The 19,564-nt window shown below is 43.9% G+C and overlaps 1 protein-coding gene across 1 annotated transcript in view; it reads right to left on the bottom strand.

Annotated features, from left to right (window-relative positions):
- Window positions 1-842: 842 nt before the first annotated feature.
- LOC103173118 (XK-related protein 7) overlaps window positions 843-19,564 on the bottom strand; it is a 62,636-nt gene continuing 43,914 nt past the window's right edge. Inside the window, exons 3-4 of the mRNA XM_042341867.1 lie at window positions 6,334-6,533; window positions 843-1,789 (exon numbers count right to left, since the gene is read on the bottom strand). Coding sequence (XP_042197801.1) covers window positions 843-1,789; window positions 6,334-6,533 — 1,147 coding nt within the window. The remainder of the gene's footprint in view (window positions 1,790-6,333; window positions 6,534-19,564) is intronic.

Genomic DNA, 19,564 nt, shown 5'->3' with positions numbered 1-19,564 from the left:
TCTCCAGGCATTTGTAGACATTCAGAGATCAGATAATACCCCTTACCCAAGTGTTGCAGAACAATCACTGCCTCCTGCCCCCACTTCCTCTCCCCCACCCCTCATCCCCCACCCCCGGTTGCTTTCACCCCCAAGTTTGGTCATTGTGTTTGGCAAATAATTTGCAAGATTTCTTTCCCCCATCGCGTGCAAACAAACACGCGCTCGTGGTTGCTTTTTTTTTTTAAATGTTTACTTTCGCAAATCATCCAGAAAAAAAACCCTAAAGTTTGGTTGTTCGGTATTTAAACCCATGGCGATAACCAATGGCCTGGAAAGGGTGAGCGATTGCGTCCTAACCACACGTACCCTTGGTTGGTAGCAAAGTCAAATCTTGTGCACCCGGTCCCAATTTTGTTGTTAACCACCTTCTGTGTACAGGATAACCATTAAAACAGGTGAGAAACTCTTTTCAAAGAGCTAGCACCGACACGTTGGGCCGACTGGCCTCCTTCTGCGCTGTACAATTCTATGATTCTATGAAACAAGAGCAGAACAAAAACTGACCGTCCTTCTCTACCAGAACTGGGAGCGTCATTGTCAACACTGCGGCACAACTCCTTATGCTGAGACGCGTCTTCGGCTGCGAGCCGTCTTCTTCTGCACACAGTCCTGACGCATCGAGGGGCCAGTGTTGTGAGACCCCCCACCCCCCCCACCACCACTCCCCCACTGTGCACCATCACTCAGGGTGGGCTTGAACACCTCACCGCCCTACCCTCTCTCCCTCCGCCGCTTCCCCTCACCTCCCCATTGCGAAGGGTCGAGTGTACTCCGTGCTTTGAGGGTTGCTTTGCACGCGCCTACACGGTGGTTTCATATTCCAGCACCTCCTGAGAGAAGCTGATGTTCCTGTACTGGAGCCGGGGTGTGGCGGTCGAAGTGTACTCCAAAGCCAGGATGGACTTGCGTAGGCGCCTGTCGATGAAGTGTGCGTCCCAAGCAGGGTACCTCTTCCTGGGCAGGTCTATCCTGATGACCGGCCCTTCTGTCCGCAGTGTGCGCAACACTGGCGTTGGGGTCACATTGGGCCTGACCTGAAACACAGCCAAGCAACTGTCCCGATCCCCAGGCATCAGCTCCACAGCTGTAGTCCGACACTGGGTCAATCCCCGAGGGGCAGTGGTTACAACCTCCGCAGGCAGGTGCGTGACGGCCTCTTGCTCTCCACCATCAATGCATCCTCCTTGGGACCCAAACATGGGGCCGTTGGGATGCAATGCACCGTAATATATAAACATGAAGAACATTCCCAGGGCAAAACTGCTGAACACCACACAGACGATGATTAAGGCGTAGAAATCTGTTATACGGGAGTCTCTGTACAAGTACCAAAGTACAGTCAAGGTGGTATTTTCGCAGATTGTTATCAAGTAATAGATGGACATCCGGCAGCGAGTCCTTCCTTCCTTCACGTTGAACCAACAGAAAATGTAGATGATTCCCACCACCATGTTATAAATGATCTCCTCCCACTTGGACATGCAGAAGTCCGTTTCTCCGTGGATTATCCAGAAGGTCATAATGCACCAGTGAGTGACGATAAAGATCCCGAAGTACAGCTGGAAAACCGAGGCAAAGAGGGAGAAGGCGACAACCCGGGCGCCGATGGTGAACAGATGCCAGAGGGTCTGGACGACGGCAGCCTTGTAGGACATGGGCATCTCGTCATCCCTGGAATCCCGCAGGATCTTCTGGTAGGACGCGATCATCCAGGCCAGAGACAGCAGAGAGGCTCCCGCTGATAGCCCTGGACCAAACCACACAGAGCAATCAACAACGACAACAAGTTATATTTGTGTAGCGCCCTTCGTGTCGGGAGGATGTCCCAAAGCGTCGGACAGTCAGGGATCCGCACCCTCAGTTCTCAATGGGTTAAAATTAGTGCTTTACAAAGGAAAGGCGACATAGATATGCTAACAATCCAGAGCTTTTTTTTCAACCCCAGCGAGCTTAAGATGCTGCGGCTTTTTTGTATTTATCTACATATATGTGTGACAGAAGTCACTCACATAACTGGGTCCTCTGCAGCTTTGATCCTATGTGAAGTCCTATCCTATCTGCTTTGGCTACAGGAGAGTGATCAGAGACTGTAGAGCTATAATAATTGGATGTGTGACCACAGAACTGTATCTCGCTTATCCTCGGGGGACGGGGGGAGATTTGGAGATTTTCAGTTTGGCTGGGATTTGTAAATTTACATTTATCCAAATAAATTTCCAGCCAAACGATAAGAATGGGCTCCCTCTAGTGGGTAAAGCGCACTGTCCAGCACTGCACTGCACAAAACCAACAGGGCAATTGATCCAAAACCTTAGGCAAGTTTCCCTCCAAACAAAATAATTTGGTCACTGAATTGTGAGACATTGCTGCGTGCAATTAGCTGCCCGTGTTTCACCCACAAATACAGGGTCAATCCGCTTTGCAATATATTCTGTGAAGCGCTTTGAGACGTCTCAACGATGTGATAAGGCATTATATCAAACGCAAGGATTATTATTATTATTATAATAACTTATAGCCCAAACGCTTAATTCACAAAGCGTAAAAATCACACACCCCGAGACGCGAACTCCCACCAGAATTTGCCTCTTAGAGAAACACATCGGCCTCGCTGAAAGGAGTCTTCTGGTTTCCTACCCTTGCTATCTGATCAGCGAGACCTTTCAATTTCGCTGACTGGCTGGAGCCTCGAGCACTAAAGTGACATTTGGTGACCATGAGAGAGCAGACTCTGATCTCAGGCCTGCGCTCGTTCGGTGGTTTCTCCGCGAGGACGTTTCTTTGCGAGGGCGATCAGGTTGAAATTGGGCAGCAAGCAATCTGCATAATGCAGTTTGCGTCATCCGCAATAATGACCTGCGAAGGGGACAGACTGCAACCTGTGCTACAATGGGTGGTGGTGGTGGTGGGGGGGGGCAGGGTGGAGGGCGGGGTTGCACGGGGGCAGGATTAGTAATTAAGTAATGAGGTGGGACGTCACTGTACGCAAATTGGATGCCGTAATCCGCTACAAAATACACTGTTGCCGTATTTTACATTAACTGCATTGGTGCTGGTCGGGGGGGGGGGGGGAGGGATAACTAGTAATTATGTGGGACGTCACTGTGCGCAAATTGCCTGACTCCTTCACCTACACAATACACAGCCACCACATTTACAGTGAATCTTGTGAGATGCTTCTACACGTCTTTATGACTTGAAAGGCGCTAAATCAAATGCAAGGGTTATTATTATTATTATGATGAAATATAATGTGATTCGATTTTCCTACATAACCAACATTCACATTCAATCCTAATCAATTATATTTTGCAAAGCATTTTGATATTGCTGTTATGAATGCAAGTTATCATCATTAAATGTAACATCCTTCCAGGGGTTTGTTTTCCTGCCTGAAAATTATTCCTTTGATTTCCTTTTATTTGAACAGTTTCAAATAAACACGCGTTACTCGTATACTGAATATAGAAAACATCTAAACATCCAGCTTCTAAAGATCACTGGGGCTGAAAAAATTATCGAAAAAACTAATATTTAACAAGCAGAATTTGAGGCCCTAAAAACACAACACGGCCTCAGGGAAGAATAAAATTAGTTAAGGTAAGTTATTTTCTTCAAACCCGCCATGGTATATTTGTTGGGCAGCATCTCCTTGCTTCTCATGATCTTTCAACGTACTGTTAGTAACACTACTTCATAGGAGTCCTGTAGCTCAGTGGTTAGAGCACTCGCCTTGCAAGCGAGAGGATTTGGGTTCAGATCCCGGCAGGGCAAAACCTTGAGCAAGTTTCTTTACTCCACACGCCTCTGCTTACCTAGCAATGAGTAGGAACCCAGGTAATAATTCCTTCAAAATAAAGATAATTTGGTAACTCAATCCACGACTGTTTGTGGGACTCTTCTGAGCACAGTTGGCTGCCGCGTTTTGCCCACAAAATATACGGTCAATTCACTTACAGTATATTCTGTGAAGCGCTTTGAGATGTCTCGAAGATGTGATAAGGCGCTGTATCAAATGCAAGGATAGTTATTACTAAGTAGAAAGTTGGTTGTTAGTCGATTGGTGGATCATTTTTTTTGGGGGTAATAATCCCTCAACACAAAAAATATATTTTTTGGTCACTCAACCCACAAACCGTTTGTGTGACACACTTGTACACAATTGGCTGCCTCAAAGCACTTCTCAGAATATATGGTGAGGTCAAATTATAATCATTAAATTACTGTTCAATTTAAATGCACAGTCAAAGTGGATTGACTGTATTTTGTGGGCAAAACGTGGCAACCAATTGTGCACAGCAGTGTCCCACAAACAGTTATGGATTGAGTGTCTAAAATCTTTTTTGTTTTAATGTCACGCAAGTGAAGACTCTTAAAACAACTTGTGCGTTCTGCTGTGTTTGTTGCAGTTCGGGGTATATTGGTAGCTCTTTGATTAAAAAACGATTAATTATTGAGCCCAGTAGCAGAATGTACTTGTTAATTATAGTTCTTGGTTCTCTAATTCCAAACTGTCCATCAAAGGACTGGTGCATATAATTATGTGTGTGACAGAGGCTTTCCACTGCACCCTATTAATTGGTTCATCTGTAGAAGGGGTTAGAGGGATGCACAATATTCATTGATGTTAATAGCAAGTAAACATCAAAAATTACACTGGGTATAATTAAAATGCTTCCCGTTAACGTGATCAATGCCAACCATTCATTAATAATAATAATAGCCCTTGCATTTGATATAGTGTCTTATCACGTCATTGAGACTCATCAGATCTCTTCACAGAATATACTGTAAAGGAAATTGACTGTATTTTGTGGACAAAACAGGATATTAGGGCGATCGTCAAAAAACAGGAAGGGCGAAACCTTAAGCAAGTTTCCTTACTCCATTTACCTAGCAGTAAATGGGCACCTGGTTGTTAGTCGATTGGCGGATCGATGGGTAATAATCCCTCAAAAAAAATTAGAGTCACTCAATCCACGACTGTTTGTGAGACACTGCTGTGTCCAATTGGCGGCTGCATTTCGCTCACAAAATACAGAGTCAAGTCACTTTACAATATATTCTGTGAAGCGCTTTGAGACGTCTCGACAAAGTGATAAGATGTTTTATCAAATGCAAGGATTATACAACAAGGGAAGCAGGACACTGCTGGGTTGACCCTCCAGAAACAACTCGATGTTGCAATGAGAAGACAGAGGATTGGTATCCTGGAAAGATGAGTCCAAATAAGCCTTAGGATGCTTTGCCATTTCAATCGCTCTTAAGCGCTCTGGGACGCTACCCCATGAGAAAGTCGCTATATAAATGCAAGTTGTTGTTGATTCAATGCATTAAAACAACCCTGAATGAATCGCATTTGTTTTTACAAATTAACAGCAAAGGAAAATAATAAACCAGATCAAACCAATGCTGGAAACGTTTACCTCCATCTGCGCAGTTTTTTAATTTTATTTTAATGCCTCATTGTATGTGTGTACCATCACTCTTTGCTCGAAGTTGCATTGAAATTTCACACATGGCTTCTGTACTTAAAAAGGCTAAACTTCCAGTGATACATATTAATAACTTGGAGCGTTATCTCAGTTTCTTTTAAGTAATGGTGTGTAAAGCTGAATCCACTCTTCCTCTTCATCCTGTGCATGGGGATTTTTTTTGCATTAAACTCAAAGCCTGCGATATGACTTTGTTCCCTAATAGAAATTGCAGAGTGACATAAGCGCAGCGAATCTACATCTCTTTCCCGCTGGCTCCCCCTCCTCCTCAAGGCTAGCCGCTGCCTCTTTTAAGTCCATAATCTGCGCAAAAACAAGTTAAAAATCAAGAGGAAAAAGTGTTTACATGCCTTTCTGCTGCATTGGAACTACCAAACCCCTAACGGGTAGGGTGGTCCCAGCTGGACAAGCAGCGGGAAAGCTTGCCAGACAGCTATATCAAATGGCAAGACACGCGGTTTTAGCTGGTTAGACTCCAGCAGTTACCCCAACGCACACTCTGGGCTCCCCCCAATCCTTGGCTCTCGCCAAACTGTGCCTAATACTCTCCAGAATTAGCTAAGTAGGATGCATGGGTTAGGGTTAGGTTAGGAATGTGCACTCTCTCCAGGGAGAGAGTGCACATTCCATTCCAACAATTTATCTCGGGAATATCCACGTGTAGGTGGGATGTATGGAAATCTCAGCCGGGTTTGGGTACTCTTAAGCAACGGTGATGGGTTTCTGCGCATGTCAGACACCCGTCAGACCCCCAAAAAATGATACATATGAATAAATTGGGATTATCAGACCTTACCTTGTAGCGTTTCGATTTGGTTCCTCTGCACCATGATACTGAGCTGCAGGACAAGTTGTGGTGCATTTTTAAGAAAGGTTTCCAGGAGGCGTAACATGTTGATGTCGGCGCTCTCAAACATCATTCGCCAGTAGAAGTGACGCCTTTCGTGATCTTGGTGCCACCGGCTTTGAATCCCGAGATACATTGCTCTGAGGTACCTAGTTGGGAACAGAAGGATATCAGAATCGTTGGATGAAAGTAGACCAAAGTCCATCCAGTTGGCCTTCCACCATCTTGGCAGTCGCATGCACAGGTCATGCCCCAAACTATACACTGTATCCAGAGGTATTATTTCCTAAAAGAAATCTATCTCATTTGCTGTTGAAAGAAAACAGAAGTCCTCTTTAAAAGTATTTAGTGGCCGCTTATTTCTTAGAAAAGAGTTGTTCTCCCGGATCTCTCTTCCTGTGTTCAAACACAAAATACATAGTCACTGCACTTTGCAGTGTATCCCGTGATGCGCTTTGAAACGTTCTCCTGATGTGAAATGCGAGGATTCTTATTATGATTAATTCATTTCCTTGAAGCTTTAATAATAATGCGACTACTAATAATCCTTGCTGTTGGATATAGCGCTTTATCATGTTGTCGAGATATCTCGAAGTGCTTCACAGAATATACTGTGAAGTATATTATTATTATAATAAGTGTAGTGGCTGTATACTTTGTGGCCGAACAATTAAAAGCTTTACAAAGAAGCTTAATGCCACCACATCATGTGAAAGGGAAGACCCCAATTTACAGCAAGTGAAACTGTGTGTGTGTGTGTGTGGGTTGGGGGGAATCTTACATGACAAATGCTGGGACAGTCCCCCTCCCTGCCTACCCTCCCTCCTAACTCCACCTGAGAATTATTGCTAGTGCACTTAACAGATTGTGTAAAAATAAATAAGGCTTCTAATTTTCGGTTTTAACCAATAACAACTGATACAACACACACAGGCCTGTCTGATTCCTTTCACTACAAATAATAATCTTTGTGTTTGACATAGCGTCGTTGAGACGTCCCAAAGTGCTTCACAGAATATACTGTAAAGTGGATGATTTTGGGGGCGAAACGTGGCAGCCAATTGCGCATATCAGTGTCCCAATAAGCAGTCATGGATCAAGTGACCAAATCATTATTGTTCTCAAATAAGTGAAAGCCTTTTTTTTAAGAACTTGAGAACAGGTAAAAAATATATTTTTTTTAACCCTCCCCCACAAAAAAACACACAAGCTCTAGAAACAATTAAATTAGGGCAGAAGGAACCAAGGCAACATGTTAACCAATTAAACCACTCAGAGAGTAAATGAGCTGCTGTATACAGTACTCCCAGCCTGATTTTACAGTGGCTTGCTATCAGCTCTGATCAAACCGCTCGCATTGCAGTCAAAGCTGCACATTATTCCTTACTCCTGCGTGGTTTTATTCTGTCATTTCGCATGGCAGTGTGGTTCCCGAGGGAGAACTTTAACGCTCTTTGAGTGAGCAAATCTGTCTGGGGGTCCAAATAAAGATTTTTAAAAAGTCTCTCGCCGGACAATGTTTTCAGCACCGCTCGCCCTGGTTCAGAAGATGCCCAATTATTTCCAATGACGTGATAAGGTGCTATGTCAAATGCAAGGATTATTATATTATATAAGCAAGACTTCCCTCCCTCCCACCACCCCCCTCCGCCTGCCCGCCATGCTTAAAGCCATCCGTTCAATTTTTATCAAGTGTCAATCTTGGTTTCTGCAATGTAAATGTACCCAGAACGTCATAGGCAGAGAAACCATTTGCAAGCCAGATAGAAGGACACACTGCTTTACTCCATATGACAGTGCCATGCAAAGTCATCCAGGGATGGATTCCCACCAGCTCTTTTCTGGCATGTAGCTCTCTCCTCTCTCTCCCCACCACCCCCCTCTCTCTCGTGCTGTAAGGATTTCCAGTCTGCAGCACAATAGTCAATAGGTCGTGTTCAATGTGTAAAATTCTCACTCTTCATCGGATGCAACTGAGCAAGGCAGCTGGCAGCATAGCTTCGTAGTCACTAGCAACAGTTGACGGAAGGAGGGGGTGATGGGGGGGATGATAAGTGTTAAATTGACAGGGTCAGAAGTTTAAAATGAAAGACTCGGTAAAAGCCCAAAGCAATAGTGGAATATGATTCACCATATACTAGGTTAAATAATAATAATAATAACCCTTACAATTGATATAGCGCCTTAAGAGACACAATATATACTGTAATGTGAATTTACTGCATATTTTGTGGGTGAAATGTCAGCCGCTTGGAATATTTTATTTTCCTACGCTTGAAACTTATCTAAATCCCAACATCCAAACCCAACTGGTAGACAGGACATTGGTTTAACGTACGTCTTGTCCCGAGGATGGCACCTCAGACAATGCAGAGCATCCCCAGCATTGCACTGGAGTCTCAGACGAGACTATTTGGTTTCAAAGTTTTGATGTGGGGGCTTGAACCCACAAGGCGAGAGCGTGAACGACTGAGCCAGGCCCACACACATATGGAAAGGAACTTGTTGCCGAGTCCTTCGAGAAGCTGCCCTTCATGAAGAGCTCTGTATAAAACACAATCTTTAATTTCTGTTACATTTGCATTTGGAGACCTCTTCTCCCCCTCCTCCCTCCTTGTTGCTGACACTTAATACATTTTGGACATAATTTGAAAGGACTACTAATAGCAGACGCTAATATTCCAACCCCCCTCCCAATAAAAGGCCTCGCAATGAACCATCCCCCAGAAAACAACCATAAGGCATCCATGCAAAGCGGGTTCAATAACCAACGTCAAAAAAGTGAGAACTTATTTCTAGATTCCCTTGCACTTTTTACAAGTTTGCAAGATGTGTCCACTGTCAAAGAGCCTGAACTAAATGTTGCATACCAGGCAACAGACATAATTTGCAGAAGATGTTTAAGATGCACATCACACATACACACACACACACACACACAAACAAACACGCAAAAATGGTTTATGAGAAATGTTCATAATTCTGTCTGGTGCAGGCAGTGGGGTGGAGTAAACACGATAGCACCTTAGTCAAATTGCTGTCAATTTTAGGAACAAAGAAAAACCACATGCTAAAATAAGCACAGTGGCATTGCCGCCTCTCAGTCTGACTGCAGTATCTCACACACAGCATGTTCGGGTGAGGCGCTTGTATATACAATACACATCTACATTTCCACAGAGCCTTTCATGTAACAAGGCGCTTAACAATCCTGGATTGTCCCCCGAGCTGGGAGCCAAGGAGGGTGGGGAGGATAGAGAGGGACAAAAGAGCAATAAGTCTTGACATGCACACACACACACACAGAGGGGGGGAGGCAAGTGAAATTTTCTCCAGTGCTGTCTCCAAGTGCCGGGTTTTATGCCCTGAATTCCAATGGTGTTTCGTCTTTTCCGGACGCTGCGATAAGCGAAATGCTGAGCTGCTGCTGGCCTGTGTTTGCAGAGGATTGAAAAATATAAAAGAAAAATAACACGCGCAGATCTTTGAAGATCAAGCTCTTCAAGGTCAGAACAAGGAGAACAGACGAGCCTAGTGCGGTTCGTGAAATTAAAGGGGCACAAATTATATTAGGGGAAAATATTGCTTTTGGAGACCTCTTCTCCCCCTCCCCCGCCCCACTCCCGGAAGGATGGGGGGAGGGAGGAGGGGGAGAAGAGGTCTCCAAACGCAAATGTAACAGAAATTAAAGATGCAGCCATTGCCCCTAACGTAGTCAACACCAATAACAAAGTTACATTTGCATAGCGCCTTTTACGTCAGGAGGACATCCCAAGGCCCTGGACAGTCAATGTTTTTGACCCTTTTTAGAGCTCTCAGCTCTTTTTACAGCTGTTAGCAGCCCATAAACACACAACGTGCAGCATGTGCATTGCATTAGCCCAAGGCAGACAGCTAATGTGGTCAGGTGAATGCATTCCATCAGGCCCGTTCCTACTCCCAATGTCACTGGCTCGCTGCTGGGCGACAAGCTGTACGTCCGAACCTCCACAAGCTCATCATCCAAATTGACGGTGCAGGATAGGGCGATGGGGGAAATAACACTGCATTGTCAGAGGTGCTGTCCTTCGGAGATCCCTTCCGTCTGTTCAGGGGAAACGTTAAATATTGCCATGGTGCTGGTCAAGTAGAGAAGGGAGTTTCTCCCGGCATCCTGGTCAACAATCTTCCAGATTAATTAGTGATTCACTTCACAGCACTTGTGACACTTTGCACTAAGCAAAAACGGCTTGCGCCTTTTCCTATGAATACCGTTGCTACAGTCGCGTTTGGCCCACCAAAATACACAGCCACTCCACTTTATTGAGCAAAGCACTTTGAGATGTCTCAATGATGTGACAAGGCGCTATATCAAATGCAAGGATTATTATTATTATTTGCATTTTTCCTATAAAGTGCTAAAAAGTGCTTTGGAGATGACATGACAGGCGCTGTATCAAATGCAATGGATTGGAACGATTAAAAGCAGGAATAACAGATTCTACTGGGAGCGAGGTGGCACAGAACCATTTGCCTCTGTTTTAAATCTGCCAGCAATCTGAAATACAACCAAGGTCAAGTCAGGAGAAAGAAACTCAAAACAAATAAGAAATCGTTTCTACTGCTCAGCTAAAACCAAAAATAAAAAAATCGAGTTTGTTCGAGATCCAGAAGCGAATTTGTTTACAAGGCGTCACATTTATTCAGCTCATTATATCGATGACTTGCTTTCACTCCTCCCCGCAAGACTGAGACGGAAGAAAGAGAAGCCTATTATCTGGTGGGTTGCGTATGGAAAGTGGTTTTGCATCCGTCTGAATGTGGAGCAATCGATGCGATATCAGCCCATTGTTATGGTTACAGGAATCATCTCCTGACAGAATTCAATTCAATTGGCAATTCATTTCACGGCTGTTTGAAAGGGAGTTTCTCTGGCCAGCATCCTGGCCAACAATTCCCGAAGTACAATCGGTCACTCATGGCTGTTGGTAGGACATTGCTGTGCGCAACTGATTGCCGCATTTTGCCCACAGTCACTACACTTTACATTATATTCTGTGAAGCGCTTTGAGACGTCTCAACCACGTGATAAGGCGAAGTATCACGCAAGCTTTTGGTGAAAAAGTTTCACTGGCCAACTAACTAAGAAATAGCATTGTTTACTCAAAGCAATTGAGGAAGTTTTTTTTCCAGAAAACACAATAGCTGAAAAAAATCCCCCAAAAAGGAGGTGGTGGGTGGGGAGGAGGTGGGGGAGAGAGAGAGAAGGCATTGAAAGATGAGAGACTAATGCTGAGTTTATTGCTGCCAAGAGGGAAGCAGCTTTGCTTCCAGGAATAGATTAATATGGAGTGGGAAGCCTTACCCTAATCTCATTGATTGGGGCAGATACAAAGCTAACAGCTTTTTTCTCCTGCCCAGTTTAGAACTTTAGAATCAATGGCAACGTGCACTTATACAGCGTCTTTCATGCAGGTTGAACAACCACCTACCAACAACCACAATGACTTGTATTGATACAGCACCCTTCACGTAGGGTAGCATCTCATAGCGCTTAACAGTGGAGGAGCCTGACTCTGAGCCAGGGAACTGAGGGGAGAGAGGAGGTGACCGTAAGCACCGTTGAAGAGGAAGGTCTTCCAAGCGTGATCTGTATATATTATATATATTCCTTGCATTTGATATAGCGCCTTATCACGTCTTCGAGACGTCTCAAAGCGCTTCACGGAATATCCTGTAAAGTGAATTGACTGTACATCTTGTGGGCGAAAAAAAATGAGGAAGAGGGCAAGGCAGAGGGATTGAGGGAGAGAATTGTTTCTGTCCCACTCTCCCCACTGAATAAAGTTCAGTAAGTTTGTCATCTGGTATTCAGAAATAACCCCCACAAATGGCAGTGACCAGGATATTTCACATGGATTTGAGTGTTATTGTTACTCAAAGCAGCAACATTCATTATTATAATAATAATAATTTGGTCATTCAATCCCCCGACTGTTTGTGGGATGCTGCTGTGCGCAATTGGCTGCCGAGTTTCGCCCACAAAATCTACAGTCACTACACTTTGCAGTATATTCTGTGAAGCGCTTTGGGACGTCCTCCCAACGTGAAAAGCGCTATATCAAATGCAAGGATTATTATTATTATTACTACATGATCCATCTCTTAATCCCCTCATTATATGTGACTCCACACTCACACCACACAATCCAAAGGCCTCTTGAGTTTACTGACACGATCTGACTCGCGCCTGTAAACACACTGGGCGCCTTGCACTGTGCATATTAATTTGTGACCGTATATGGACCTAATGGCCAGAGTCTATTTTAGACACAATACACAGCAAAGAACATTTCCTTCCATCATGTCCCCAGCAACACAGAAACCACCAGTGAACAGGAGGAGAGCCAAGAGACAACAGCACTCAGAACACTTTCCTCACCACTTCCAAGGTCACACACACACACACCTCCCGTGGCAAACAGCACTGACAGATGGGTGCCACATGCATCCAGTAAATGTCTCGTCCCTTTCATCACTGCAATCCCATCATTAACCCATCACTAACAGTCTGAAAAAGGTCGCTCTGCTCTCCCTGCGGGTGACTGTAAGGTACTGCATGATAACCAGAGCAAACTAATGAATCCAATATCAAAAGCAAGCTATTAGTTAATAATAATTATTCTTCTATTATTATTCGTTAATAATAATATCAATCCTCGCATTTGATAGAGCGCCTCATCACATCTACAAAGTGTCTCAAAGGGCTTCACTGGGATGTGAATTGGCTGGGTATTTTGTGGGAAAGATTTGAAAGCCAATTGTGCACAGCAGTTTCCCACAAACAGTCATTGACTGAGTAATCAGAGGGATTATTGCTCTCGGAAAGCGATCTGCCAATTGACCAAATGCAGTTAAATTTGACTAAGTTACTTAGTTTTACTTCCATTGTTGGATTTCGTTCCTGAGGAGTGTGAAGCAGGCTGTGCTCTCTGTATTGAAATGTCAGCAATTTTCATGCAGTTTGTGTGCCATAAAGAACAGGTTGAACTGGCCCCTTGATGGCTCAGCAGGTAAGTTCACCCCATGCCTTGTTCCTGAGCTGCACAGACCAAAAGCTTTCAGGTTCGCCCCCTTGGCTCAGTTACCGGATCTCGACTGGGACATCTGCTTGCAGCTCATTGAACTTCGGAGAATTTTGTATGTAAAAGCCAAGCGAGGCCAGAGAGAGCTTGAGCTGTGGCCAACTATCACAGCCTCAGCTCACACACCAAAAACAAACGGTCAAGAACCAAGTGAGTGTTAGTTGAGTGGAGGGAGCGGTCAGGTTAATGGGACTACACAAGATCACCGAGGTAAGGTGGCATCAAGCCATGGAGTGATTTGAATCGAGGATCTTGAATTTGATCCACTGAGGGAACCATATTTATGCATTTTCTTTTTACACGTTAAAGCAATAACAAGTTTCTACCATGTTCACATAAATTTTTTTTGGAGGGATTATTACACAGAAGGGTGGCTGGCTCCAGCCTCCTGTTTGTCCCTCGTACCCTCCACTCCACCATCGGTGGGCGTGCCTTCAGCCACTTCGCCCCTAAACTCTGGAGCTCTCTCCCTCAACCCCTCTGCCTTGCCCCATCACTTCCCACCTTCAAAAATCACCTAAAAACCTTCCTTTTTGTTCGTGTTTATGGTCACCTCCCCCCTTCCCTCTCCCCCTGGCTCAAGGGTCAGACTTCCGCCACTGTCAAGCGCTCCGAGATGCTACCCCGCGTGAAGGGCACTGTATAAATGCAAGTTGTTGTTGTAATAATCCCTCCAAAAAAACGTTAAAATTTTGTCACTGTTTGTGGGACACCACTGTGTGCAATTGGCAAAGAGCTCTATATCAAATGCAAAGATTAATATTATCATCATCATATTTCCTTCTTCACCTTTTCGTTTGGTGACAACAGCTACAGTGTGTTCAAAGGTTAATGCGTTTTGGGAGAGCAATAACATATGCCATGTTGTAATGCCCAACGCAATGAAGAATATACCAGACAACATAATAATAATCCTTGCATTTCAAGTAGCACTTTTCACATCTTCTAGACATCTCAAAGCGCTTCACAGGATAGACTGTAAGTGAATTGCCTGTATATTTGTGGGCAAAACGCAGCAGCCAATTGCGCACAGGAGCGTCCCAGTCGTGGACTGAAGTGACCAATTTATTATTGGTTTTTTTCCTTGAAGGATTATTATCAGGAGCGTGGAGTAAAGAAACTTGCCCAAGGTTTCGCCCTGCTGGGAATCAAACTCGGGTCTCTCGCTTGCGAGGCGAGTGCTCTAACCACTGAGCTACAGGACTCCTACATGACTGAGATCAGAAAACAATCCAGTAATTACATCAGCAAATACAGCAGCTATGATTTGTACACAATTATAAATAATAAAGTAGATTAAATCATCTGGTTTCGTTGAGATTGAGATATTGTAGTGTTTCACAGGATTTCGGAAATGAACAAATCTTGCCCAGGCAGATAGAACATCACATATCTTTATGGGTTGGAAAAAATGATAATCCTTGCGTTTGGTATCGAGCCAGAAAACTTTCAAAACATCTCAAAAGTGTCTCAAAAGTAATTAATGTCAAATCCAACCACTGTATATTTCTAAACAAATGCAGAGAAATCCCTCTTCTCTTTTTAAAAATGCATCACAGGGTCTTACAAATATCTACTCAAACAGACAGAGGGGAATTTAATTCAGGGTCTCTAATTTAGTTTGCATTTCCTTGAGTTTGAAAGGTTGAGGAGTGATCTGATTGAGATGTTTAAAGTGATAACGGGATTCGACAAGGGTAGCTACAGATAAACTATTTCCTTTGGTGGGCGAATCCAGAACAAGGTGGGGGCATAATCTTAAAATTAGAGTTAGACCATTTAGGAATGAAGTATTCATATTTTCAAGACTGAGGTGGATAGATATTGGTTAGGGAACAGTATTAAGGGATATGGGGCAAAGGCAGGAAATTGGAGTTGGCGTACAGATCAGCCATGATCTGTTTGGTGGAACAGGCTTGAGGGACTGAATGGCCTCCTCCTGTTCCTATAACCTTCCCACCAAGAAGCAAGAGCTCTACCAAATGAACCAGGCTGATCAATTCACCGTTTAAGTCCCTTTAGCCGACGTGAAATTGAGACGTTTCGGACACAGGAAAGGAACATCGAGGCATTCTTGTTCACAGAGAGAGTTGTTAGAAGCAAAACATTTATTCTGTTCAAGTCTTTTAATTCGAGACAGTGCCAGGATTTAAGTCACTGGATAACAGTGCAGGGCTCTGCCAGTCTGCCCCATCGGTTCCAGGAACTTATATCAGAAGATATCGAGGGAGATCTAATATTGTTCTGACAGTGCTGTAGTCTCCTGACATCTGTGCCACTTAACATGGCTTCATACAGTTACATGAGTTCTGTCCAAAATGCATGACTCACAATTACGCTGACTTGAATGTGGTCAACTCTCCTAATTTTCTGCTAAGTTTTAATCTGCTTTATGTCACACTTAATGTGTATTATATAAAAACAACAATAATCATCCTTGCATTTGATATAGACTATTATCATCCCAAAATGACACAAAGCAAAGCATTTCACAGAGATTTTCTGTAAAGTGCAGTGACTGTGTATTGATAGGCAAATGCGGCCAGCGAATTAGCGCACAACCCTATGAACAGTCATGAAGTGAATTACCACTTTCCTTATTTTTGGGGGTGAGGGGAGGGGGAAGAAAGGGGGGATCGTTGGACCTTATCTTTTGAAATACGGCCATGGGATCCCTCTCTCTCCTTTTTCAAGTCCCGCCTAAAAAGCTTCCTCTTTGACCCCCCCCCGGCTCAGAGTCAGGCTACTCCACCGTAAGGGCTCTGAGATGCTACTCTGCGTGGAGGGCACTGGATAAGTGCAAGCTATTGCTGTAAGCCAGGCTGCCACTGACACCTATTACTGTAACACGTGCAAATTTAAGTGTGTAAACTTTTCGCAATCCTTAACAAAACTACTGTAAAGCTAACATAAGAATGTCTTAAACACTACAAAGGAAAATCAATGAAGAATCCAGCAATTGCCAGCTACAATTGGCACTACCTTTAATTTTGACTCCCTTTGTGTCCTAAATCCATCCCTAAACTACACGTGTATTCCCCATCCAAAACTGAGGGCAGCTAATCTGCCCTCTCAGCCTCCGTCAATAACGCTCTTTAGCCATCCACTGAGAGTGTTCCAGATCAATGGACCATCTCGATTTCCTCTGGCCCTTTGAAGCAGGTGCCTGGTTGGATTCCAAGGGAATTGTATTGGAAGAAATGAGGCTGGTTTCCTTAATACAGCTCATATACAGCAAAGATACATATAGCAAAGATAATTGCTATCAACATCTCCATTATTGTGGAATGCCAGTACCAGTGTGGTAGAAGCCAACTAGTTGGACCTTAATAATAATATTGCTGGCTTTTAATATAGCGCTTTTCACGTTTTCTAGATGTCTCAAAGCGCTTCACAGAATAGACTAAGTGAATTGACCGTATATTTGTGGGCGAAATGCAGCAGCCAATTGCGGACAGCAGTGTCCCACAAACAGTCATGGATTGAAAATGACCAATTTATTATTGTTTTTTTTTGAGGGATTATTATTAGGCGTGTGGCGTAAGGAAACTTGCCCAAGGTTTCGCCCTGCCAGGAATCGATCCCAGGTCTCTCGCTTGCAAAGTGAGCGCTTTAACCACTGAGCTACAGGACTCCAGGCACTACACTTTGTAGCAATTAACTGTGAAGCACTTTGAGATGTTTCAACATTGCAAGTGCATTCAAATTCAAGGATTATTATAATTTCAGACAGTCATTTCTCTTACTGTGGTTATGATGATTGACAGAGTTACAGTTCTCTTAACTTTGCAACTGGTTTTCAGGATATTTACAGCAATGAGTATATAGTGTCTTCCCCTCTTCCCTCACCTCCATCATTTAAAAATGAAGCCCACCACCTGCTCCCTCGACCCCATCCCCCCCAGCTCTCCCCCTCATGGCCCCTCTTTTAACCAACATTATCAACCTCACCTTATCCACTGCCACTATTCCCACCCCCCTAAAAACAGCTGTCATCACCCCCACTCTCAAAAAGTCTTCCCAAGACCCTCTCCAGCTATCATCCCATCTCCAACCTCCCATCCTCTCCAAGGCCCTGGAACGAGTTGTAACCACTGAGCTACAGGACTTTGTTCGTGAAGCAATCAATGCCTTTGTTCCTCGGTGGAGACTGAAATGGCCACATGCTCTAAGAGTAGCAAAGGGAAATTTCAGAGGGGGGAACAGGGTTGCCACGAAGGCTGGTTGAGATCAGAATCCTGGGACTCACTGTTAAAAAACATATGACGGGAAGACAGTAGAGCGGGTGTTCTAGGAAGACAAAGTCAAATGGGTCAAAAGGTCTTCATGGAGTCCTGTAGTGCAGTGGTTAGAGCGCTCGCCTCGCAAGCGAGAGGACCCAGCTTTGATTCCCGGGTAGGACGAAACCTCAGGCAAGTTTCCTTACTGCACACTCTTCTGTTTACCGAGCAGTAAGTGGGAACCTGGTTGTTAAGTCGATTGACGGATCGCTTTCAGGGGTAATAATTCCTCAAAAAAAATTGGGTCATTCAATCCATGACTATTTGTGGGACACTCCTGTGTGCAATTGGCTGCCACGTTTCGCCCACAAAATGCACAGTCAATCCACTTGACAATATATTCTGTGAAGTGCTTTGAGACGTCTCAATGACATAAGGCTCTACATCAAATGCAAGGACAAGGATTATTATTATTAGTTATCTGTGCCGATCTTGTGATCATGTAAATATGCTAATTCCTCAAAGAATACTCCTACAAAGCTGCTGGTATCCCAGTTTATTTGGAGGATTTGACAAGGAAGCACTATGTAGTAACATCTGGTCATGAGTTCTCACCAACCTATGTATATTACGAAATCCAAAGAATATATAGCAACAATAAAGAGTGAAATGCTGGTCTTAGAGTAATGGAGGGGAAAACGAACAACAATAATCTGGAAATACACAGGCAGATATCCCACAAGTACATGAATCACTATAATGCCTGAAATATAGTCAAAGTGGAGCTTTGGGGTGAGAAGTTATGACAGACCAATGCTCTCGAAAAAATACTATACAAGAGAGATCACATCAATAACAATAATGAGTCCACTGTCCCAATAATAATCTGTGCATTTCGGAAAATGCTTATAGATTTCAAGATGTCTCAAACGCTTCCCAGGAAATTGCTGTCACGTGGGTGGACTATGTATTTACCGGCAGAAATGGCAGCCATTTTGCAGCACTACGAGTTCCTACAAAATAGCCACAAGTTGAACAACCAATTTAGGGGCAGAGGGATTGTTGGGTAGGACTCTTTTTAAATAGCATCGCTGGATCTTTAAATTCCACTTGACTGTGCAGATTAATATTCCCATCTGAAGGACGGAACCTCAGATGGTGCAGAAGGTTGTGGGTTCAATCCCCACGTCTGGTCCTTGAACTCACATATTCTGGGCTTCCACTCTAACACAGTTCCACATTGGAGGTGCCATCTTTCTGATGAGACGTTAAACCGTGGCCCTGTTCCATCTGTTTACGTGGATGTTAAAGATTCCATGGCACTGTTCGAAAAGAGAAGGAAGTTTCTCCTAGTGTCTTGGCCAACAAGTAAAATTGGTCATTCTCTTCATGGCTGTTTGTGGGAAATTGCTGTGTGCAGTTGTGCTCCCCTGTTTGCCTACAAATACACAGTCACTCCATTTCACTGTAATTCCTGTGAAGCACTTTGAGACGTCCTTCCGAAGTGATAAGGCCAAATGCAAGCATTATTAATATTATTATTAAATCCACAGCACATCTTGTGAAACCCGTTTGCTGACATGAAAGGTGCTATTTCAAATGAAAGGCTTATTATTATGAATGACAAAACTCACATGATTTAAAAGGCCTTTGAGCGCCCTGACAACATCAGGGCGATGAGAGACTGGGAAACGCGCACAAAACTGTTGACATGTCATTGTCGTCTCAGTGCTTAAATATTACACCATATTGTGACTGTGAGGGATCCTCTATCGTTGCTGTTCTATGATCTGCTGAAAACACCAGCATCTTGCAACACCTGGCACATGATACTCT

The sequence above is a fragment of the Callorhinchus milii genome, unplaced genomic scaffold, assembly GCF_018977255.1.
Source record: "Callorhinchus milii isolate IMCB2004 unplaced genomic scaffold, IMCB_Cmil_1.0 Scaffold18, whole genome shotgun sequence".
NCBI lineage: Eukaryota > Metazoa > Chordata > Chondrichthyes > Chimaeriformes > Callorhinchidae > Callorhinchus > Callorhinchus milii.
Note: the sequence above shows the minus strand (reverse complement) of the source record. Positions and strands in the feature narration are given on the sequence as shown.